The sequence below is a fragment of the Penicillium canariense genome (assembly GCF_028826845.1).
Source record: "Penicillium canariense strain IBT 26290 chromosome Unknown utg000001l_segment0_segment0, whole genome shotgun sequence".
Lineage (NCBI taxonomy): Eukaryota > Fungi > Ascomycota > Eurotiomycetes > Eurotiales > Aspergillaceae > Penicillium > Penicillium canariense.
In genome coordinates, this window is record NW_026622728.1 from 2,096,942 (window position 1) to 2,120,423 (window position 23,482).

A 23,482-nucleotide genomic window follows, 5' to 3' on the forward strand; every position below is an offset into this window, starting at 1 on the left:
ATCAGGCGTAGGGAACAAAGGTTGGCTCCTCCGGCCGGGGTAATAAGGCGATGATTGGGGTTGAAAGGAGGTTGGAGACGGCTGTCGGATGCCTCTACCGTCGTCACCGCACACGTCTCGGTCCACAGTATCTCCTCCACACAGCGATCTGAAACCTGAGGAGCCGCCGGGAAGGGGGGGGGGTGGGGGGAGGATTCGACCGGACGGGGAAAGGAGGATCAAAGAAGGATGAACAAAGTCTCGACCCCGTCGAGAGTGTCCTGGTCCAAAGGAGTGAAGGACTGGACCGGAAAAGAAGAAAACAAGGAGCCAAGGGCAAAAGGGAGGAGGTGCAAAGTGTGCCAGGTTCTTCGTGACTCCGGAGTTCCCTTAGTTCCCTTACGGCTGGGACCCGCCGGTACGTCCAGTTCCTTACAGTCCGCTGTAAGCACGGCAGGTCCATACCGCAAATAACACTTAGTTCGCTGCAGGAACCGCTGACCACTACTACCGAACCACGGGATTCATTCATATAACATGATATCACATCCCCAGAACTGGTACCAATTTAAGGTGGTCCGAAAACACGGGAACACACGTCGATGGATCTATACACTTTCCGCCCTCTCGTGCCGTTTCGCATTCTTTGCTTGACTTGTCACAAAGGGGGAGGGAAAAAAAGATCCCAGGTGTGGTCCTCGGTACAGTAACAGTATCGGTACTAGACTCCCTCGCGAAGGTTCAAGGGACACAAGCCACACAGCGGCTGAGATCACATCTGAGGGCCCAGGGACCCCTCCTACAGGCTGCAGAACTCCTGCGAGTAGATGGCCTAAAATATAGGTAGTTTCATCCCAATAGTTCTACGGATGGATGATTTCTATTTTCCACCAGAGATTGCACTTTCAGGAGACTGACGGGACTAAGGGGAAACCCTAAGGGCGCCGTTCAGGAGACGACAGTCTAGACCCCAGACTAAGCAAGTTGAACGCCGGCTGGAGCGTGTTTAGTGCGTGGTGTGGCTCGCCGGGTACCGCCTGCGTATCGTGTGGTAATCATTAATTTCATGTAATGTTGACGGGACCAATTAAGTGACTAGTTGGTTAATTGGTTGATGACTTGTTGGCGCTTAGCCTATCAGGGACAAGGCAGAGGCAACTCTGGGTTAGAGTCAGTGCAATAAGTACGGCGGGCGAGAGCGGCCAGTTTGCAAATGCTAATCTGATCATTTGACCCCTTAAGGCAAGTGTTCAGTACTGTAGTAGAGACGAGCGAATTCCTATTCTGACAAGTATAGAGCGCAATTGTTTGGAAATACATTGGCGGAATAAATACTAACAGTCTCCCAGCATTGTTTCTACTTCGTCTGGAAAACTTTTCCTGGGCCCAACTCCGTTTCTCTAAATATTTCATAACAACTCTTCTGGTAGGACTTCTTGGATCCCTTTAGGTGAGAAGAGACTCGGAAAGAAATACGATTTCTGGGATGCTACATCACACTAGAATGCAAGGGAATCGGAGGCAAGGCTGGTCTGCAAAATTGGAAGAGTCCTCCGCACATACTCCGGAGTATAGCACGCTAAAGGGTTGAGACTCAGTACCTTGCCACTCTGGCAAACAATTAGTAAAATTTCTCTTACCTGAGAACCCGAATCGAGCCAATCATCTCACTTGCATCAGCTGCAACTTCGACGCATACTTGTATTAGATCAGGATCTACAGTGTTCTGGAAGCCTTGGTCGAATCAGGTGAAGGACGGCCTGGAAATGGTTTGCTTGCACCCTATCAGGGTTTTTTTGGGGGAAAGATTACGAATCTTGTTTTCGTGGTGCTTGCTGCTGCCATTGATCTAACTCAGCAAGGAGACTTTGGACATCCACCAATGAGGGAACTTGAGCATGCGGTCCAGTAAAATTAGTTCTAATCGGGTCGCCTGATACATACCAGGATAAAGTTGGCTCTCACAATATCTTTGACCTGATACGGTACACTTGTAAATGATGTACGGCAGCAGTCATCTGGCTCCAAAGTTAATGCATGGGGTTCTTTTTCATCAAGCCGGACGAAGAAATACCGTGGTGATAGTGCCCTGACCATTAATAGCGTTCCCCGGCCGCCAGCTTAACTGAAGGCCACGAATGGTATGTTCATCTGTGCAAGTGTCGTCAATATCAACGGGGGTCTAAGATACTGTTAGCAGCATTTAAATGATGTTAGGGATGTCAAGGAAGTGGCTGGATGTATCATCCATACGGGGCTCGGAAATAAGGTTGAGTTAGGCATAGAAGAGCCTACACAGTCGTTAAATTTTGTAAATCTATTAAAGCCGGGATGTAAACTCGAGCACGAGCAAAATATGCAAAATATGTCTGTGAATCAAGTAAGAGAAGGAAGGCTGAAGTTTGGATTCCGTGCTCGCAGAGTTTTCACAAGCCTGTCGGCCTCCAGGAACTTGAACTGACTCTTCTCCCCCAACAGTTTATCAAGCTTCAAGATCATCCAATGCAAGACAACATATAGCTTGCCCGACTGAGCACCAAATACAGAGCGCGCCAATCAAAGGCTAACCAGAGCCATGGCTCTTTTCAGGCGTGTCTCGACAATGCAGCCCTGAACCTATCAACACCCTGCCTCTATACGGTCTCCAACTCATGAAGCGGGTTATTGGTGGATTGTTCCTTGAGTTGACTGAAATCGGGTACACTGACAGCCGAGTTGGTCCAATCATACCTTAGTGCATCTGCGGTACGCAATATTCTGCTAACATGCATCGAAGTTGTGTTGGTACACGGACAGCATCGATAACGAAGTAAGTATCCTCTCTGCAGACCAGCATAAATGGACAATAAAGGCATACTAACCCAACCCGCCACAGTTTGTGATCGATTATGTCCCAGGATACTCCGACTCGCTGTTCCTTTGCACTGGCGGCTCGTAAGTACTCTATACGCACCGTAGGAGTTCTATCTAATTCGATCGTGATAGTGGCCATGGGTTCGGATTTCTTCCCATTCTTGGCAAGGTTGGTGCTTGTATCACAATAGTGCAACAAGCATACAAAGCTGACCACAAACTGCAGTATGTCAAAAATCAACTGGAGCGAGTCCCTGATAAATTCACCCCTCTCTGGAAATGGCGTGCTGCCGAGGAGGGCAAGAAATGTAACGGACTGGAGGAGGGAGAAGCAGGCCCTCGCGAGATGTCCAAGCTGAGACTAGCAAAGCGTAAGGATCCTGAGCCCGTTCTCGGAGACTTCTGAGGTCTAGACTAACAATGAGACACAGCCGAAGACTTTCGGTTCACTATCAATAGTGCTTTGTAGGAATGTTTTCTATGTTTTCTATGAATTTGTTTGAAGAATTGGTCGTTACAGCGCAATGAATTAAATAAGGTGCTGGTTTTCAAACTCAAAAACAAGTTTCATAGGCCATGGGCGGCCGACATATCTATCCGGGAAACACTGAAGTACAGAAAGTAGAACAAGAACGTAGCTCGTATCCGCTGGTTACGGCTTTAGAGTGACCCCCTTCGTCAGAAGGAGCCAAGGATCGATTGATCCGCTGGCAGAGTACCATCATAGGTATGATCCCAGTCTCTCCTCATATAGTAGGTCCAAAAGGGCCAGTGGTGAGGGAGTAGGATTGAGATGCAGGGCCAAGAATATTAAGAAGGCAAGACGACATGCTCGCCAAACAGTCTGCATCAAGATGGTATCAAGAGGATGTCATGGGTCGCGAGACGGTATACAGAGACTCATTGTCGCGGACCAGATTGAAGTGGTCGCGGTATCTTCTTATTTGGAAGTCATGGACAGGCCACGGGCGGCACCCACGGCAGCGGATACGGGGGTCGACGACCGGGTAGGCGCCGCGCTGCGGTTGTGGGCCATGTGGGCCTTGACAAGGTGGCCGGCGGCAAGTGCGGCGCACAGGCTGAGCTCACCAGCCAGGACGGAGGCCGCAATGATGCGGGACAGCTGGCGGGCATTCTCACCGGGTGTGGTGGGGTGGGCGCCACGGACACCGAGCATGTCCAGCATGGCCGATTGCGCTTCAAGAATGGTACCACCGCCAATGGTGCCCACCTCGATAGAGGGCATCGAGACAGCGATCTGGAGATCACCATTGCGGCTGTTTCAGACTATTAGCATTGCCAGTCAAAAGGGCATAAATTCACGCCAGTGAAACTTACTTTCTCATAGTCGTGATACAGCTGCTGCTCTCGACGTTCTGGGCGGGGTCCTGACCAGTGGCGAGGAAGATGGCAGAAACGATGTTGGAAGCGTGAGCGTTGAAACCTCCCAAGCTGCCTGCCATGGCGGAACCGATTAGGTTCTTACTGACGTTCAGCTCCACCAGAGCGTCGACATCGCTCTTGAGGACACTCTTGACAACGTCACCGGGAATGATAGCCTCAGCAACAACCGACTTGCCACGGCCATCGGTCCAGTTGATGGCGGCAGACTTCTTGTCGGTACAGAAGTTACCCGAGAGCGAAATGATAGACATATCATCGAAGCCACACTCTTTGTGCATGACATCCAGAGCCTTCTCGCAGCCCTTGGAAATCATGTTCATACCCATGGCGTCACCAGTGGTAGTCTTGAAGCGAATGTAGAGATAGGTACCCGCAAGCGCAGTCTTCAGGCTCTGAAGACGAGCAAAACGACTAGTAGAGTTGAAGGCAGCAGTGATAATACTCTTGCCCTCTTCCGAGTCGATCCAGACCTTGGCAGCGGCAGCCCGCGCCAGGGTGGGGAAAGTAACACAAGGACCACGGGTCATACCATCGCCAGTCAGGACTGTGACCGCACCACCGCCGGCGTTGATAGCCTTGGAGCCTCGGCTGGTACTGGCAACCAAGACACCTTCAGTAGTAGCCATGGGGATGAAATAGCTCTGACCATCAATGTTCAACGGGCCAGCAACACCAAGAGGGAGGGGTAAGTAACCAATGACATTCTCACAGCAAGCGCCGTGGACCAGACCGTAGTTGTAGTCCTTGAAAGGAAGCTTGGAGGCCTCCAGCGAGTTGGTGGTGGCAGAGGTGGCGGGGGTCCGAGCGACCACGGCGCGACGGATCTTAACGGCACGAGTGAAGGCATCCACACGGCTCATCAAGTCCTCGTTCTCCATGGTCTTCTCCAGAGCATAACCAGGAAGCTTGCCTTTCAGAGACAGAGCAATCAACTCCTCATCCTTCAAGAAGGGAGCGCGCTTTTCCTTGAGCATAAGCTCGCATTGCTCGGGGGTCCGGCTGGACTCTTCCTCGTTGGGCTCGAACTTGGGGTAGACCTTTGGCGCAACGGGCTCCTTAGGAGCAGTGGGAACGGGCTCGGGCTCCTTAATACTCCAGCGGGCAGCATTGAAGAGATAACCATTGAGAATGATGCTCAGAGTCAGAGCAGCAATAATCCACTTGCTGATGAAAGGGTCCTCCACGCTCTTGAGCAAGCTCTCGAGGACCTTGCCACCAACCGCATCCAGGAATTGATCCGAATATTCAATGTCGAATGAGCCGGTGTCCTCATTTGCTGCGTAATGAATAGAAGGGTACTCCAGCTTGTACTTGACGGGCGGAATAATCGTCACCATGGTCTCCTGCTTCTGGCTTTTGGCGGCCACGTAGACAGCATCCAGACCATTCTCTGCCACCTTGAAGGGATCAATGGGAGTAGGAGCCATCACATTGGACCAGCGGGCAATCAGGGCGCCATTACCGGTATTCCGGAAGGGAATGGCGGACAAGTTCACGACATTGATCAGGATGAGGCCACCAACCATGAGGATCTTAAAACGGCGCACACTGCTGGACTTGATCTTGCGTCCAAAGATGCTGGTGTCAGCTTCGCTGCTGTCCGAACCAGCGGCGGGCCAGTCATTGTTCGAGGCGACACTCTCGGCAACACTGTGGGTAATGCCGTCCTCTTCCAGAGCCTTGCGCAGGGCAACATGACGCTTGATGCGAGTGATCTCAAGCTTGATGCAAAGAATCGTGGTATAGAAGGTGAAGAGAAGGACACAATCGAAGAACAAGATCCAGGCCGCGAGGAAGCAGAACTGCTGAAGGCCACCCTGGACACCAGAGGCAGCACCCATAGCCAACAGGCCTATCTCAATGCAGTAGTGCTGGACGATCTCAAAGCCCTGCGCCTTGATAGCCGTCGAAATCGAGTCCTGAATTGAACCAGGAGGGCTCGAAGTCAGGGGACGGGCAGCGGCACCGGGGCGGGGGCGGCGGTTGTCCACGGAAGCGTTGAGAACAGCGCGGGTGAACATGATAGGTTTCTCGAAGCCAATGGTCACAACCAGGAAGGGAAGACCCTCGGAGAGCAGAACAAGATTGATCGGCACACCAAGCTTCGTGGTCGTCAAGAGACCAAACAGGAAAGCAAAAGATCCCGAGAAGAGCACCGTAGCAGCCAACCAGAAGTTCGAACCCAGGCGGCGCATGGAGAAGAAGAGGGAAACGAAGCTCAGGTGCATCGAAATGTAACCCAGGGCCATGATGACAATGTCAATGGTCTCGGCATGCTTGATAAGATCCACCAAGGAACTCCAGGCATCCGCCAGCCACAGCTTGAGAGCCGTACGGGAGCCAACGGCACCACGAGCGGCCTTCATGATCCATTTCTTCGACTCTTCTTCGTCCTCCTCCGCAGACAGGTCAGGAATCTCTTGCACGGCCCTCAAGAATTCAGGGACCTGGTCAAAAGGCACCGCGTACGCGAGAGCGGAGTCATGGGAGAAAGGCGAGAACAAGTTCGGAGTATGCGGAACCAAGTGAGCGGAGACATTGGCAGGGACCGGGACATCGTCGGCCGCTGGGGCAGTCGAGGCCGACTTAGAGGTGGAATCGGGGAAGATGAAGGTCGCCAGAGCCAGATGATGCACGGCGGGCTCGTCAATCTGTGGGAGACTTGTTAGAGTCGGGGGTTCTTTTTCGCGAACGTCGTCGAAATGCTTACCGTCGAGTCCACCCAGGAATCCTCCGCCTGCCACTTCCACGAGGTTGACTCGCCGAGGCGTAGATTCCGGCTGCCCTGGAGTAGAGTATGGATATCCACTTGGCCTGCAACATCGCGAGGATTGCGCGCAACGTCCAGCAGGCTACCTTCGAGCAGGCCGACGTAGGTGGTGCTGGCGAGCAGCGCAATCACTACGATGGTGTGGATGGGGTGCACACAGGCACGGCGAGAGATGCATTCGAGGACAGAAGTGACCTGACGGCGAATCCAACTTGGCTCTGTGTCCCGATCAGCTTCTGTGGAGCGCAATCTCTTGGAGATTAATGAGGTCGCCATTGTGACGGGGCGTGGAGGAGGGAGCGGTGTAGACGTCTGTTGAAGGCGTTGGGGAATTAAGACGGTCCGCAGGGACCAAAGCCTGCGAGTATCACCGCCGTGGTGCTCTTCGTTTCGACCAAAATTGACGGAAGGTAGGAGATCTCGAAAGGGAATTGAGTCCTAAATCGAGGGCCGCATGTGGCTCACGAGGCCGACGGGTTCTTCAGGGACGGGGAGTTCCTGTGGGAACTGTATTTCCTTGGTCAGCGAGCGACCCAAGGGGGGTCATAGGGGGTGCGACAGTGCATACCAACAGAACAGCAGGAAACAAGAAAGAACCAAGAACAAACCGTCCAGGCAATTGGAGCGGTGTCGCGGTACAACGGAGGAAGAGTACGGGGACCCCCTGAAGGCTGCAAAATACTCAGAGCATCGGGCCCACGCCGATGGAATTAAGTATCGCCGACGACGGGTCTGCCAAGACACGCCAACGCCAACAACAATCCAGTGGGGAGAAACGTAGGATTCCTCAGAAAACCCGGGAAGAGGAAAGAAATAGAGAAGATAAGGAGAGTGCTGTTTTCTAGGATGTTTACTCGACGAGCAAGAAAGATTCCCGAGCCAACGCAACACCGGGGGATGACAAGCTGGACGAACTAGACATGGTACCATGCACACTACGGGAGAGATGTTGGAATTGGGCTGAATTATTTCGTAAACCCCTTGCCGCCCCTTCTTTTCTCGGCTGTCACTTTCACTAGCAGTTACATTGGATTTTCTTTGCGGAGACGATTTGGTATAGAAGAGAAACGTTGAGGCGGTAGCGACGCTCGCGTCCCCTTTTTTTTTTTTTCGCAACCTCGCGACTTTTGGCTGGCCCGCTTGTACTTGGACTTCGAACTTCGATTGCCGGCCCGCCGGTGGCGCAGGCCCCTGCTCAACCGACCCCAATCGGCCCCAGACGTGGCGGCCTAACAATCATTCAGCCGGTGTTCCCCGAAATTTACTTTGCCGGGGATTCGGGTTCTTCTGTATCGCTTTCGTCGCATCTGCAAGATATCGGTCTGCTCCTGCAGAAGAATATTGCAGAAATGCAAGAACTACTGTGGGTGTGACTTCGAATCCTGCAGTCGATCAGCACAGGCTCCACTTGGGCTTCCAGGGCTTTGCCTGAATTCAATGCGCGGGCATCGCTTCCGGGTCCACGTCAGCGCGGTCCACCTCAGCGAGATCCCACTCTACTGTATTTCCCAAACCCTCCCTCTGAAAGGGAAACTCCACAAGAAGACGGAAGACTGAAGACCCATTCCGCAGGCCGAACAGTCGGTTCTCTCGGCTCGTTGGACAGTCCAGATGGAAAACCCACTCAGTGGAGCTGTCGGAGACATCAGATCAAAATCAGATAACTCAAGGTCAAATCATTCTTCGTCTCGTCTCCGCCCCGCGGATTTTATCCACAATGGGACGTAGTTCTTTAAAACCCGGTCGCGGTGTAACTTCGTATCGGCTGTCGGCTGTGGTGGGATGGGGGCGGATACAACATCGTATTGTCTAGAGAAATCATGTCAAAGAATCAATCTTCTCGAACAGACGAGCCCGGGCCAGTGAAACTACGAGCAAAGAAGCGTGGCCGTGCATGAGGATGTGCACTGTGGTACTTCCCGCCTACGCGATTGATTTTACCACCTCCTTTTATTAGTTCGCTATCTGTACACTGCTTACTTTACCAATAAGTTCAACCACGCTTCCGCGTCATCCTCTATCCTTTACCTAGTCCTTCCTTATCAAAGGGCGCAGGCTATTAGATACCAAGCCGGGCACACTACATCACGGACATCCTATGCAAATTAATTCTGAGGAATTCTAACGGCAGAAAAACAGTGGGTCTCTCTCAGCATGCTAAAGCAGAACAGGACAAACACTAATGAACTCTGATGGTAGATCCAGTTAGATCCCGAGGAAGGCGGCTGAAGAGAAGAGGAGAGGGCTGCAGAAACGTGCATGTCAAGGCACCGCGCAGGCCGGATGAGGCTCGATGCCAACCCCCTCCCCCAAACTTGAAGCCTGGACGATAAGGTCTGCTACTGGTTGACATCCCTGGGCCTCATTGCCGTGAGACGCCGAACATGAGCCGTTGCAGAATCCCGCCCTGAGAGGGCCAGGCGCTAAGGGAGCCTCCTTCGCTCGGCCAATGGCAGTAGCCGCTGCGCTCAATTCCCTGCAGAGATGCAACACTTGCAGACCTCTCCCGACCACGGGTGATCTCCAAAGCTGCAGCTACAGCCATACACTCTCCAAGCGCCAGGAGGTTGCGGGATCGTGTCTCAGGACATAAAAATATCTCCGTCCCACCCCCATCGAAAGCAGCCTCCCGTCGCCTTCGCAACCATCTCATCCAACCATTCTTCATTAGGCTGCCGCCCTCCGGCAGTGAAGGACTTTAGGCTCGCATGACAGCCTGCCGCCGGGTATGGATCGTTTCAACTCTGACGTCGAGTCCCGCTTCAGGGTTGAGCCTGCTTTGTTTGCCTCTCCAGTTATACGCGACGGTGGCTCTCTCAGTGCCCGTCCCTCCTATATGTGCAACACACGTTCCCTGGTCATGTCGGACCTTCTTTGTCTTCATTGTGTTTTTCTTCTCGAGTGGTCTGGTGCCTTGGGATGAGAGTGCCTTGAAACAATCCTTTTGATCACTGCCTTGTTGTCTAGTTATGGGCAGGTTTGGTGTGAATAGCTAGAGTTTCCTTTCTGTTCCTTGTGTCTTTTTCATTCCATCTTCTCTCTAAAATAGGCATCAGGCCCTTCACTCTACCCAAAGCAGCATCTCACCCCCCCCCCCCCCCCCCTCCTTTGCTGAATATACATAAATTGCTTTGCATGCCGGAGATAGTGGCCGTGTCCTCCTCAACCACACGCTTTTCATCAAAGAACATCATCTACGGAATTGCACCGCGAGCCAGTGATCATCATCTTTCCACCAAACAAGACGTGGAGGCTCGAAAAACCATGCGGCGAAGAACGCTCCAGGCACTCTTCGCATTCGTCGCATCCTCCAGTGCCCATTCCTGGGTTGAGCAGCTCACTGTCATCGCCCCAAATGGGACTTTCGTGGGCACTCCGGGGTATGCGCGAGGAAACTACCTTCGCAGCACCTCCGGATTCAGCGATACCACAATGACCTACTTACTTCCACCCAGCAGTCGGGCAAATGTGACGCTGATCTTGCCCACCGACAAGCTGTGCAAGAGCACCCAACAGACCCCAAACCAGACGGATGGAAGCCCCCGTTTGCAAGCCAGCGCTGGCGCTGCGGTTGCACTCCGCTACCAAGAGAACGGACATGTTACACTGCCCTGGAATCAGCCTGGGAAACCAAAGAACCGAGGAACGATCTACGTGTATGGAACCACACAACCCAAAACCGGCGAAAAGCTTTTGGACGTCCACGGTGTCTGGAACAGCAATGGCACCGGGGGCGATGGGCGAGGCGTGCTGCTGTCCCAGCAGAACTTCGATGACGGCCGTTGCTACCAGATCAACAGCGGCAACATCTCGGAATCGCGTCAGGAGGAGTATCCGCACCAGGCCAACCAACTGATGGGCGCGGATATGTGGTGCCAACAGGATATCCGGCTGCCATCGACCGCCCCATCTGGGAAGTTGTATACGCTCTACTGGGTGTGGGACTGGCCCACTGCCCCGGGTGTCGATCCAACATACCCACAGGGGAAGCAAGAGATCTACACGACGTGTATGGACGTGGATGTGGTGGGCACGTCCGTGTCCCAGAAGGAGATAGAGGATGAGGACGGGTATGCCGTCGGCCAGGATCTCAACAGTGCTGCCATCCCGTCGGAGTTTGCCGATCTCGACGATGCCCCGGCAGCAGCAGAGACAACTGCGCTTCCGTCTCCACTATCCCACCCCAAATCAACATCCACATTGACGATTACATCGACGGTGGAGGTTCAGGTGGTTACCGTGACCGCTTGGAAGACGACTGAGAAGACCGTCACCGTGGGTGGGTGTCGATCGACCGGAACTATGAGTGCAGGACGGCAGAAGAGGGCATACAGAGGGGGATGAAGGATGAGTTGGGGTCCATGGAAATACATGCCACATAGATTTGAACGATAACCACACACACTAGAACATACATCATTGGATATCCATAAACATAAACAGCAAAAACTCCCAGTGTCCGTATTCTTTTCCCAATCGAGAACATGGTCTTCGTGCTGCTCCGAAAATGTAATCAAAGTACGGCCGCCACCAACGCCCAAAACGGCTAAGCCCGCGATCTGAAACGCGCTAGCACGTGACGCTGACCTAAGCCCCGCGAAGCTTCAATTCACACAGGAGGCCTCTCCAAGCGTCGCGAGAGGATCTGCTTTCTTTGCTCTGCTCTGCTCTGCTTCAATCTCACCTGTTGGTGTGTTGGTTGTGTCTCGGCATACCCCTTGCTGTTCCTGCCGAGAACCCTTCCACGACCTGCCCGCGCTGATCATTTACCCTGAGGGACCACTAGAAACCAAGGTATGCCCCAATCATCCCCAATGCCCCATCTTCGGCCCTCCATCTCCTTCCAGGACAAAAGGGTCCGAAGCCCCTGGTCCATATCCTGCAAATGCGACCAGCCCGGTGATTCACCACCTCCCCTCCCCCGACAACCTCACTTTCACTATTCTCCGCATAAGCGCTGAGGCCGGTTCGCATTTATATCTGACACTGGCCGTGCAGTTTCTGCTATATTTAGCATTTGCCTTCGGCCTGCGGGACAACGCCTGGAACAACGACGTTCCGTCCCCAGCGCATCCTGGGCTTGATACACTCCCTCCGCGCTTGACGAACCCTTCCGTCACTCTCTCGAATCCCCGTTCATTCTCTCCTGGGGTCCGTTCTTTACATTTCCCTGCATCCGTGCACGATTCGGCGTTCTCCCCCTCCCCAAAGGGTCGGCCCTCCCATACGCACTACCCTTCCCCTCCTCGCTTTTGCCGATTCCCGATCCCTTCCCGTCGGAGGGATCCTCGTCCACCTCGATTAGCGCTGAGTGATACGAACGACTCGGCCCGTTTTGTCTGGCCCGTTTTGAATTGTGATTGGGAAGCAGTTTGGCATCTCTGCCGTGATTTGTGCACGAGACCTGTCGGCCTGTCGTCTGATTGATTTGAAGTGCCCGTGGCATTCAATCGCAAGTGGGATCTCGTCGGCGCCACCATATCGCAATGCAAAAATAGATTCCAGTGAACGCGACCGATGAACACCCCTTGCTGAGCCCCGAGCGCCCTTTTTCCTATCGTCAAAACACCCCCACGCTTGAGATTATCCCGGCCTGCCCAGAATGACCTCCCCGGCATCGCCAAATATCCTCTCGGGGAACAACCTGCAAGTTCTCCCGCCTATTTTGACGGACAGCACAGTTAAGCCATCTCCGAGCGCAAAGGATCGGCTCTCCACATACTCGAATATCTCCTTCGCTTCCCAGAACCGGTCACGGCCTGGCTCCCATGTGTTTCCCATCTTCCATTCCAGCCTCACGTACACCCTAGTACGAGATTTTGCCTACCCGTCGATTCATCCGTTGCACTATGGGCCCCCTCCACCGCACGCCTCGGGCGTGTCGACCCCAGCCAGCGAGTACCGCCGCTTGTCCGATCCACCAACATCTTGGGACACTGCGAAGGCCCCGTGGACCACTGGTGGTTGGAGCGCCGAGACCAGCCAAGGCCATCAGCAATTGCCGGCCATGTCATTTGGTGATGGGCCCCCATACAGTGAAGATGAAGACCTGCACAGTCCGGTGGTGACCTCGTCGCGCCAGCGCAAGAAGAGCACTGGAAATGATTTGAACGGCATGGTAGACGAGAACGGCATGCTGGTAGCTGGAAATGTCGAGCGCGGTACATTTGTCGGCCTGAACCCTGACGGCAGTGAGACCTACTATGTCAACGGCGGTGGTGAAATGGAGGATGGTCCTGGTGGGGAATACATTACATACCCGGCAAATGAAGGTCGATACTCGGTAGCATATGCCGGCCAGCAAGGCTACGCGCAGGAAACTGGCTTCGAGTCAGAGGATGACTACACGCGCGGAGACCGCTACTCGAACGATTATCAGTTTGCTGTTGGCTGCCCGGACGAGGAAATGCATGGAAAGGCCGTCGCACTCTTCGACTTCGTGCGTGAGCACGAAAACGAGCTCCCTCTCACGGAGGGCCAAGTGATCTATGTTTCATACCGACACGGCCAAGGCTGGTTAGTCGCCGAGGATCCGAAGACAGGAGAAAACGGTCTGGTCCCAGAGGAATTTGTTCGGCTCATCCGAGACATTGAAGGTGGGCTCACCTCATTGAGCGAGGAGCCCAATCCAGATGTCACAGAGAACAGCGTATCAGCCAGCATGGAGATGACCGACGATGAACATGCTTCAACCCCTACCCAGCAAAATCACAAGGGCCCGAATGGCGACACGCCCGTGTCTATCGCCGTCGAAGGTACAGGTGAATCTCACTCCACGTCAGGAAATGGAAAGACTACCGGAGACGCTGGCAACCGGTCCAGCCTGATGACAAAGACTTGACGACCCTGGCAAGATGCATAAGCAGCTTCACTCAACAATGGTCCTAAGTCGGCAGCGCCTGGCTCTCCCTCCGTGCGGCGTTTGTTAGTGCCAACTCCATTTCTTTGAAATGTCAAAGTCCATTGGCGCGCTTCCTCCTACTACCCTCTTATCGACATCTCAAGGGTCGACCCGATGGAAGAAGTCGCACACGCACTTCACACCTTTCCACCGCCATGCGCCGTTCCCGCTGATGGACATTCGATATGCCGTCTGGGCTGGCAATGGCCACCAATCAGATACGGGGAGAGCCATAGTCACGCTTAGTGCCTGCTGGCCAACCAACATGCCATCATCTACAAGATGAAGCTGGTCCCAATTCCAATAAGTCGCCTTCTCAACCCACAACCATCACCTCAATCAGTCGGTTTCCCCCACATTCTCCACCCCTCCACGAGCCCTCCATCTCCCCTAATATTGCACCCACACACTCCACAAATGCAGCGCATGCTTCTACATGCCTTGATAATCCGAAACATAACAATAGCGACAAGAGGATTTAGAAGAAAGAATCTCTTTCTTTGGCTTCTCTCCGACATACGCATTTGTTGTTCATATCCCCTTGTTCTGTGTTCTCTTATACCTACGATCAACCTATTCTCACCCCCTTTGACCTCACCTCCCCTTTTCGCACTTGTATCTAGCTTCCTTCAGCGCAGGCGTTGTCCTAGCATCAATTAGCATCAGCGTAATGCCTATTTGACCCATTTCAATTATTTCCTTCCTAAGATATCGTGCATGTAGGCTTCATAAATATTCGAAATTGTGCCATCCAAGCTCATATCATGCCAACCGTCTGTGCGTAGGCGTTGTCTTCATCTTGCATTCCATATGTAGGGAGATGCTCCTCCTTTCATCGATAGCAACTTGCAGTATTCATCAATCAAGCCAATCGTTTCATGTGTAAGAGAAGGTAAAGTCTGTTTTCTTGGCATCAAAAGGGGATATATAAACAGACCGCTAACCGCACGAGGGCTCCTTTTACTGCGATGAGATCTCGTGAGATTAAAGGGGAGAAAAGAAACAAAAGGACATTTTCAGAACTGCTCTGCTAAAGCGTGACAAGCCCATGAATCCAACAACGAAAAAGAAAGAAAGGTGATTTTGCAACAATAACAAAACGGGTCGAAAGAATCAAATGGTGTCTGAAATTATGAGATGAATGGAATAGAATGCTGAGTCCTGCCTGATTCCTGTCCCGGGCCACCAGGCGGTCTGGTACTCAGTGGTGGACAAATACGGGGCGCATTTGAATGACTACCGGCAATTGGCGAAAAGAAACTAGATCAACCAAGCAAATCATCGAATGCGGAGCCACCTCCCTGCTTCTGCTGGGGATGAGACTGGGCAGGCGAAGCCGACGCAGCCGGGGCACCCCAGATACCGGCACTGGCCTTTTCCTTGGCCATACTGGCAAGGTTGGGGCCCTTGTTTGCGTTGGCGTTGGACTTGGAGATACCAGCGCTAGCGCTAGCAGTGGACCAGAGGGAGCCGAACGCATCACCAGAGGACTTGCTTGCTGTGCTGGAGGCGGGTTTGCTTGCGGTGGAGGCAGCGGGAGAAGAGATGGAGGGCTTGGCGGCGTGAGAAGAGAGTGACTGCGTAGCGCCGATTGGGACGGAGGTGAAGTAGTTTGGTGTGGCAGCCTGGTAGCCAGACGGCTTCGAAGCCATAGGCTGCTGCTGCTGGAGGTACGCGGTCTGCGACACCGGGGAGGCAATCGAGCTGGTTGGCGGGGTGGGCGTGGCCGATGTGAAGCCAACCAAGCCGTTAATATTAGCGCCCTGGGAGCCAGAAACAGGTACAGGCGCAACGAATTGGGTGCTCGAAGTCGTGCTGTGGGTGGAGGCGGGGGGCTGGATGGAGAAGTTGGACGAAGCAGGCGCTGAGGGTTGAGTCGCCGGAGTGGCAGACTGGAAATCGTCGAAATCATCGTCATCTGCGGTCGAGTCCAGCATGTTCAAGGTGCTGCTAGGCTGCTTGCCAGCAGCGGTGGAGGATGCCGCAGTGGCGGCAGCAGGCTCGTCATCACCGAAATCGAAGAGGTCTGCCACAGGTGCGGGCTCTGGCTTCTTCGGTTCTGGTTTGGCCCTGGAAGCCGCAGCAGGCTCACGTCGTGGGGCGCTGGGTTCGCCCTCGTCGTACTCGTCATACTCTTCAAATCGGTTGCCCCGACGGCTTGTGTCGCGGCTGGAGTCCTGGAAATCACTCGGGGCACCGCCGAAGCCTCCGCCATCGCCATACACACCACCACTATATCCACCGTATCCCATGCTGTCGCTTCCGAAGCCACCGTACTGGCTGGAGCCAGACATGCCGCCACCGACATTCATGCCACCTTCGAAACCACCAAACTTGTTCCGGTTGGTGCGAGCCTTCTTGCGCTCAGAGCGGATTTGATCGACATCACCCAGCAACTTCACCAGTTCTGAGGACCGGTTACGCACATTGATACCCTGGTCCTTTCCGTTCAGGTCAATGAAGTGGAATTGCCGCAGCATCCGCAACAGCGACATGTGAGATCGTGCATCGTCGACCACCCGCTCCGATCCATTCTTGACGAGAAATTCGAGGAGTTGAAGACTCTGTATGTCGGAGGAAAGCAAGAAGGTCAGCACAGCTAATGGATAATGTTCGTGCCATGATGCGGCGCACCTTGTAGATCTGTCTCCACTCCTCGGCGCTCTTGTCGGTGAACCGCTTGTAAATCAATGGCATGATCTCATTGAGTAATTGGCTGCAGTGATGTATAAGCATATAATCCACCAATCTTGGCTCAAAGTTTGACGACACCACTGACTAGCTATGTGTTCCATTGGCTATCTCCTGCATCAACGTAGTCGAGGCACCCCAGGGTTCATTGTTTGTCGCTTCCCGGACCTAGTCCTCAAGTAAGCTAGGCTGTCCCATGACTTATCGCGGAATCGTATCGATGTAGGTCCTCGCAGCTCGTGGGGTCGTTGCGCGCGAGAAGTCTGGCTGGTATACGAACCTTGGCCTCCATTTCGGTATAGTTCATGACGGCTATGACGGAGCGGTCAGCCCGGTGTCCCGGAATTGCGAGACAAAGCTCTGTTGTTTTTGATCGCAGCAAAATCAGATCCAAGATGTTGGGACATACCATTTTGCACTTTGCGGACACCAGCCTTGAGGTCATACAACGTCAGGTTGCTGACCTTGTCTTGGATGTTTGAGAAATCCATGGCGAGGGGCGGCTGTTGTCAGACTGAATCGGGCGAAAAAGAAGAAAGGACAGTTGCCAAGCAAGATCAGATAAGCTGGTCAAGCGATTGATGCCCAAGGAGAACGGAATTATCCAGGCCCGCCGGGAATGGGGTGTAAGAACAGATGGTCGGAGGGGGAGGCGGCCGGTTTCCAGCTGGCCGATTCCAGTTCCATGCGCCACACAGTCACGTGGCCAACCCCTGATCCCGGCCGACGCTCAGTATACTCCACGGCTAACCAAGTTTATTTACGGAACAGGGAGATAAACAGATGATTCCAGGGGGCTTTGATGAATCGTGATGTTGTGTCATTGTGTACATATCATTCGAATGCTCGTATAGCCCGAGGCGCTATCGCTATTGAAATCCAGAAAAAAATACCCTAGGTATCTAAACAATAAAAAACCAGAAAAGTAAGAATATCACTAAGAAAGCTCCGCTCAAATCATCATCCCTCGTCACATCCATCCACATGAGGTTCATTCGTTGTAAAACTTCTTCATGATCAAGTGTAGGAAAAGGTTAACGTTGACCCGCATCTGCCCGTCGAAGAAGTCCATGAATTGCGTGTTGTTGAATTGGGCTTGTAGTAGGTCGTCGAGTGGTACTTGGGCATTGGCACCAGGAACCATCATGTTGCCGCTGCTGCCATCAATGGTGAAAACTCCTACTTCATTACTGGAGATGGTCAGGTCCACCCGGTCGTACTGGCGCTCGCTGTAACCCTTCCAGCCGACAAGCACACCTCGGTCGGCCAAGGTGCGAGCGGAGTACTTGTATGAACCAAACTTGAAGATCTTGCCCGACTTCTGGAGCTCTCGCTGGTGATCCCACTGCTTAGTAAAGGGCATAAGGAATCGCTTCTTGCCCTTCTTGTTCTGCAGCGTGATCATCGCCTGCTCAATATAGTCGTTGTAGGTCTTGAGCTGTTGATCTAAGTAGATGGCTTGATCATTGAGACGGCCAGAGGTCATCCGCGCCCCCTCCAGCTCTCGCTCTCGCTGAATTCGGCGGCGATGCTTGGTGCGGATGTCACTTGCAATGGCGTTCAAGAGATCTTGATAGTGGTTATGCCGACTAATCTTGCCAGCCTGCTCGAGGCGAAGAATATTCTCCAGCGCAATGCCCTTCAGTTCTGTGTAGCCAATGGATCCGATGTCAATCAAGGTACTAGCCTCGGAGTAGGCACCGCGACGAGGGCTATTCGTATTCAGTTCCTCTCGGACCAAAGTCTCCCACCGTTGTTCATCTTCGAGGCTCGGAGGCTTGAGCATGATATCCATCAAGTTGGCACCGGTCTGAACTCGAATGATGTAGAGGATGCATCGCTTGGTCTCCATAAACAGGGCCTTGACTTCCGCTTCTGGGTCTGAGTGATACGTTTGTTAGCTAGATTGTCCAATAGCGAATCTCTCTAAGGGTACAACATACCTTCAGTTTGCGCCAGCTTCGGGTTGAGTGTTAGGTTTATCTCCGTGGAGCTGACACTCATCAACTCGTTCTCATTGCTTTTCACGTTGCCAAGATCGCGCACAAGCTGTTTCAGGATGTCATCGGGGTGTGGACACATGAAGTCGATTTCGGAAGCCACAAGTTGGTGAATCGAAAAAATGTCGGACATCTTGATGTACAGAGTTGGTTTAGCCTTGGCGTAAAGATCGTTAAACTCGTCGATGTCAAAGTAGGCTTCGGCATCCTGAACCGAGATCACTGCTATAAGTTAGCTTGTGGAAGGCAAAGATAGCAAAGGGACAAGAAGAACTTACTTTGGCCCCAGATCTGGCCGAGCCTCTGTATTGACTCGCCGACATAGGAATTAAGAGGTTGGAGGTAGACATTTTCAGCGCCAAAAAGTCTGCCGGAAGCGACTTGGGTCACAACCTTCGCGATCTCGCCAAGGTTTCTCTTTTGTTCTTGGGTAAGACCGCGATCCACAACACCGTACTTCTCTGGCTCGAGAAGAGCGGGCTGGAAATAATTCTTCCACACCCAGTGGCCAACCGTTTGAAGCACAAATCCGGGATCCTCGTTTGGAAATCGGCCAAGCAGGTTCTCATACATCTGCTGGGCGAGGTATCTGATACCGAATGGCATGCGGTACAAGAAATCCTCGAAAGCAGCAAAGAATTGATCCGCAATGTCACGCAGATCTTGCAAGTGCTGTATGAACGTCTCTCGAGTCTCAGGATCTCTGATGGCTTCTTCTCGGGGAAGGTCTGGTCGTCGACGGCTGCGTTGACCTGTACGAAGTTCCTCGTTGTTGATGGAAGAACGGTAAATCTGGATGGGATCGCTCTCAAGGTCAAGCTCGGGATTTTCGATAACGGATTGTTTCACCACGGTGCCAAGAACATCGCGCATGAATTTGCGGTCCCGGGGCGATTTCGCGTAGGAGCCGAAGAGCCTGTTCCAGAACGCGTGGGAGCGCAGGTATTCAGGGAGCGAGGTGAAGTTTTCGATATCCTCCTTAACGGAACGAGCAAGAAGCCTGACAAGGTAATACTCTTCACGTCTCTTCTGTGAGTATCCAAAGAGACCCATCATCAAGTGTCTGATCCTCTCATACTCCTTGTCCGAGGTATTGAGCTCACGTAGGCGACGGAACAGCCGGGCAAGGTATTGTGATTGGGTTTGTAGGAGGAAGAAAAACACTTGGTACTGGTCCAGCTTCTTCCTTGAGGTCTTGTTCAAAGCCTTGAGATCGTAGGGGTCCTTGGAGGAGATATCGGTATTGGACAGTAGGTTCCCAATATGGCCACCAAAGTGCTTTTGATGCTTGACAACTTCGTCCAGGGTAATCTTGTTCTTAACGAGCAAGGCAATTTTGATATCGAGCTGACTGATGTACTGCTCTGCAAGCTCGTTTTGACGCACTTGTTGAACAACCAACTTTCGCAATCGTTCGAATTCAATCTCCTCGTCGAAATCAAAATCGCTATCATTGAGAAGATGGACAAAGCCCTTAACAGTGCCGACAGGTGGGTTTTTCCCGCTCGTCAAGCTCTTATATGCCTGGCCTTGGATACGGCCTCTGATGACGCTTTGAGCCTTGATGACCTTCTCCATGTTTTCGTTATAGTGACGGCGTCTCTCCTCAAAGCGGTTGCGGACGATACAACCTCTGATGCGGGCCTGGAGATCGATGATGAAATCTCCCTCGTCTTCCAGGACAGCCAACATTTGGCCGACTTGCATCCGCACAAGCATAGCCCTCGACAATGCTTGGAGCTGGACGACATCATCTTCACTATCCTCAAGGCGAGCAAGCATCCCACCAACTTCAATGCGCAAAATTGCAGAGCGAGCAAGGGATTGAAGGTCCACGATCAGATTTTCCTCCTTTTTGAGGTCTTGTCGTTCTGCCGCCCGGAGCCTGCGTTGAAGAACACCTCTGACCTTGGACTGCAAGTCCAAGATGACAGATTCTTCCTTCTTCAATGAGGCCTCCTGGATCTCCAGGAGCTTTCTCGTGGCCTTGCCTCGAAGGATACCTTGCAGGGTAATGACAACTGATTCATGCTGGGCAAGCTCGGAACGGAGAGCTGAGTTGTTCTTACGCACAGCAGCACCTCGTACAAATGCTTGCAATGCGGTACATCCACGTTCGTTCTTAGATAGAGCATGCAATAGCTGCACATGACGTCTCATGGATGCCAAGGCACGAGCGGTGGATTGAATGAAGGTGATGGCGGCGGTTTCATGTTGAAGAGATGTCTTGACTTGGGACAAGTGCTGACGGGCGAGACTTCCTCTAATCACTGCCTGCAGTGATTTCACCGGGCTGCTGGCTTGCTCGGCTTCCCGAGACTGTACACTCAACTGTTTTCGCTGCAAAGCACCCCGGATTAGTGCTTGAAGAGTCGTAACATCATTTTCGGCGTAACGTGTCTGTTCATATTGTTCGGAGACATTCTTGCGTTTCAGCGCACCTCGGATGGCGGCTTGAAACTCCTTGATACCAGATTCCTCCCGCCGAGCGCGTGTTTGCAAAAGGCTGGCTTCTGCTCGCACTTTGCAGGCACGAATGAGGCTCTGTAGTTGAAGGACATCGGTTTCTTGAGCCTTCCGCCATCGCTTCTCCCCTTTTTGGCGGTGGCGCACGATAAATCCGCGGCTTATGGCTTGAAGCTGGATGGAAAATTGACGCATGCTCAGTCGGTACTGACTAATCTGTCGGGCCCAGTCCCCACGCAGGCGTGATTGTAAGTCGATCAACAAAGGCTCGAAATCCCAAAGGTCATTCATCATGCTGCCAAGCTTTAACCGCAGCATAGCACCCCTGATCTGACCTTGGAAATCCACAATTGGTTGTTCATTTTCGTGCAGCTCACGGTCGATTCGCTCCTCCTCGGACTCGACAGGCTCGGGCTCAGGCTCGGGCTCTGCGCCAAAATTCGCAGCCATACCCGCAAAGCTAGGCATGCTGACACCGGCCTTGTCCAATCCCTTCTGGGTCTTTTCAAGCTCATGATGCTCGAACTCCAGCTGGCCAACCAAGTTGCCCATACGGAAATCCAGCATGCCATTCTTGAAAAGCAGCCAGGACAGAGCGTGGATGCAGTGGATGACCTTCGGAATATTCTTTTTTTCGTAAAGGTCGATGAGCTCAAATCGGAACAATTCAGGGAGCTCCACATCGTCAAGGAATCGGAAGAACAAGGCGATGTTGTCAGAGTGGCGATACTGCAGCCTGGCATGTCGGAAGATGCGCAGAACCCGATCTGGGTACATTGCCTGCACAACCTCGGCTAGGGTCACTCCATCTCGCAGAGCTTCCTCTAGCCCAACAATTGGCGGAATTTCCTTTTGGATTACACTTTCAATCCACTCTTTGGCCTCTCCAATATGGCACAAATACTCGTAAGCCTGCAGGAATTGCCGCTGTTGATCCATCCAGTTTCCAGCAGCCCACGATGACGCCTTGGGCTTCTCCGGGGACACCGCGCCAGGTCGTGCACCAGCGACTGAGTCCGCGCGCTTCAAGCGTCGCCGCCCTTGCATTCCAACCACAGATTGTGTTGCCGCGCTGAATTGAAAATCATCGCTCTCAGACTGCGCAATCTTGGATAGAGTTCTGAGATGACGCGTTGATGACTTTTGGAACGTCTCAAGTTCCGGCGCAGATAAGGCGGTGGTGAGTTGTGGTGGATGTGGGCTATTTGACAGGCTTTTCTGGGGCGATGAGGCGCGCGATGACCCTGGAGCGGGTGTGGGTGACCAATGTTGAGGTGTAGCTCCCCGCGGAGGCGTTTGCGGTTCGAACGCAGCTGCTCTATTACGAGGCGACTCGTTTTCTTTGAAGTGGACATGATACGACTCTGGGGTAATGGGCCGGTACTCCTTGGTGAGTTGTTGCTCGTCGATAGTCTGGCTGCGAGAGTGTCGGTACGCGCTCGGCTTGGTGGCAGATGCAGTGACGTTCGGCGCTTGTTGAAGGGGTCTCAGGGACCGGCGGATGCTCTCATATGTTGTTCCGGCATTTGACCAACTTCCCTGTCCGTTGGGGTCCATTGTCCCAGGGCTCACTTCACTTTTTCCTCGACGATGGGCTTGGGTGCCCGGGATCGACGCATTTGAGGAAACTGTGCTTGTTCGACTGGGGGCAAACGAGCTTGAGGCTATGGAGTAAGCAGAGGAGTTTGTTGACGCGGTTGAGCCGTGTCGCAGCGGACTAGTTGACTGCGCCGGAAGGTCCGTCTGGGCCCGCTTGAGTGATGGGAAATGACTCGACATCACTATTACCGTTGCGACAGGAATGCGAAAAGCGATGAGAAGTTATCGTTCTCGTCTGACCGCATCCCTGCTCCCGAAGCAGAAGCGGGGGCGTTGTTTTGTCCAATCCAGGCTCTTGAGGCCTGTTGATGTTCTTGTTGATGGTGAATCCGCGGAATGTGAGCTCACGCGGCGGCGAAGGGTTGAGATGTCCCGGGTTGAGAAATGGAGTCGAAAATTCAGCGGACTGGACAAAACCAAGGATGACGGGAACTTGAGAGGCTCGTGAGACCCTCCGATGATGGAATTCTTGTTGACGGTGGGGGGGGAACTGGGCAGGTGCGACCGGGATTCCCCAAGCCCAAATGGGACAGTCCCAAAACAAATCTCCCAAGGTGGTCTAGCGTCGATCAGGTGATCGCCGTCGACCCTCAGCCACTTCTCACGTGTCGTAGCAACAAGCGACCTGGTCCAATTGATGCGGCAGGCAACGGCCTGTAATAGCAACTTGGTGCGGCTTTATAGCCACCATCTGACCCTTTCCTGCTTTTCTGTGTCGGACGTGTCAGATAGGGCAGGATGCGTGCAGTCTTGGCAAGCGTACTTGAGATCGATTTGGCAAATTTAAGAGGGTTCCGTAGTCCCGTGCGACCATAGCAT

At 53.0% G+C, this 23,482-nt stretch overlaps 6 protein-coding genes across 6 annotated transcripts; 3 read left to right on the forward strand and 3 right to left on the reverse strand.

Annotated features, from left to right (window-relative positions):
- Positions 1 to 2,630: 2,630 nt before the first annotated feature.
- On the forward strand, positions 2,631 to 3,301 carry N7482_000727 (uncharacterized protein; the record flags this gene model as incomplete). Its single annotated transcript, XM_056682852.1, has 5 exons — positions 2,631 to 2,693; positions 2,756 to 2,788; positions 2,855 to 2,913; positions 2,965 to 3,203; positions 3,264 to 3,301. 5 exons carry the CDS (start codon positions 2,631 to 2,633, stop codon positions 3,299 to 3,301), a joined length of 432 nt encoding a protein of 143 aa, XP_056546458.1.
- Positions 3,302 to 3,772: 471 nt separating this feature from the next.
- hmg1 (HMG-CoA reductase) lies at positions 3,773 to 7,282 on the reverse strand (the record flags this gene model as incomplete). The annotated part of the gene is made up of 3 exons (XM_056682853.1): positions 3,773 to 4,109; positions 4,171 to 6,887; positions 6,947 to 7,282. 3 exons carry the CDS (start codon positions 7,280 to 7,282, stop codon positions 3,773 to 3,775), a joined length of 3,390 nt encoding a protein of 1,129 aa, XP_056546459.1.
- Positions 7,283 to 10,141: 2,859 nt separating this feature from the next.
- On the forward strand, positions 10,142 to 11,350 carry N7482_000729 (uncharacterized protein; the record flags this gene model as incomplete). Its single annotated transcript, XM_056682854.1, has 1 exon — positions 10,142 to 11,350. One exon carries the CDS (start codon positions 10,142 to 10,144, stop codon positions 11,348 to 11,350), a length of 1,209 nt encoding a protein of 402 aa, XP_056546460.1.
- A 1,258-nt stretch (positions 11,351 to 12,608) lies between these two features.
- N7482_000730 (adaptor protein NBP2) lies at positions 12,609 to 13,847 on the forward strand (the record flags this gene model as incomplete). The annotated part of the gene is made up of 1 exon (XM_056682855.1): positions 12,609 to 13,847. The coding sequence occupies one exon, from the start codon at positions 12,609 to 12,611 to the stop codon at positions 13,845 to 13,847; it is 1,239 nt and encodes a 412-aa protein (XP_056546461.1).
- Positions 13,848 to 15,172: 1,325 nt separating this feature from the next.
- On the reverse strand, positions 15,173 to 17,089 carry N7482_000731 (ENTH domain-containing protein; the record flags this gene model as incomplete). Its single annotated transcript, XM_056682856.1, has 5 exons — positions 15,173 to 16,471; positions 16,542 to 16,623; positions 16,687 to 16,766; positions 16,879 to 16,958; positions 17,008 to 17,089. The coding sequence occupies 5 exons, from the start codon at positions 17,087 to 17,089 to the stop codon at positions 15,173 to 15,175; spliced, it is 1,623 nt and encodes a 540-aa protein (XP_056546462.1).
- A 500-nt stretch (positions 17,090 to 17,589) lies between these two features.
- N7482_000732 (putative Ras GTPase activating protein) lies at positions 17,590 to 22,843 on the reverse strand (the record flags this gene model as incomplete). Its single annotated transcript, XM_056682857.1, has 3 exons — positions 17,590 to 18,479; positions 18,542 to 18,823; positions 18,877 to 22,843. The coding sequence occupies 3 exons, from the start codon at positions 22,841 to 22,843 to the stop codon at positions 17,590 to 17,592; spliced, it is 5,139 nt and encodes a 1,712-aa protein (XP_056546463.1).
- Positions 22,844 to 23,482: the final 639 nt, after the last annotated feature.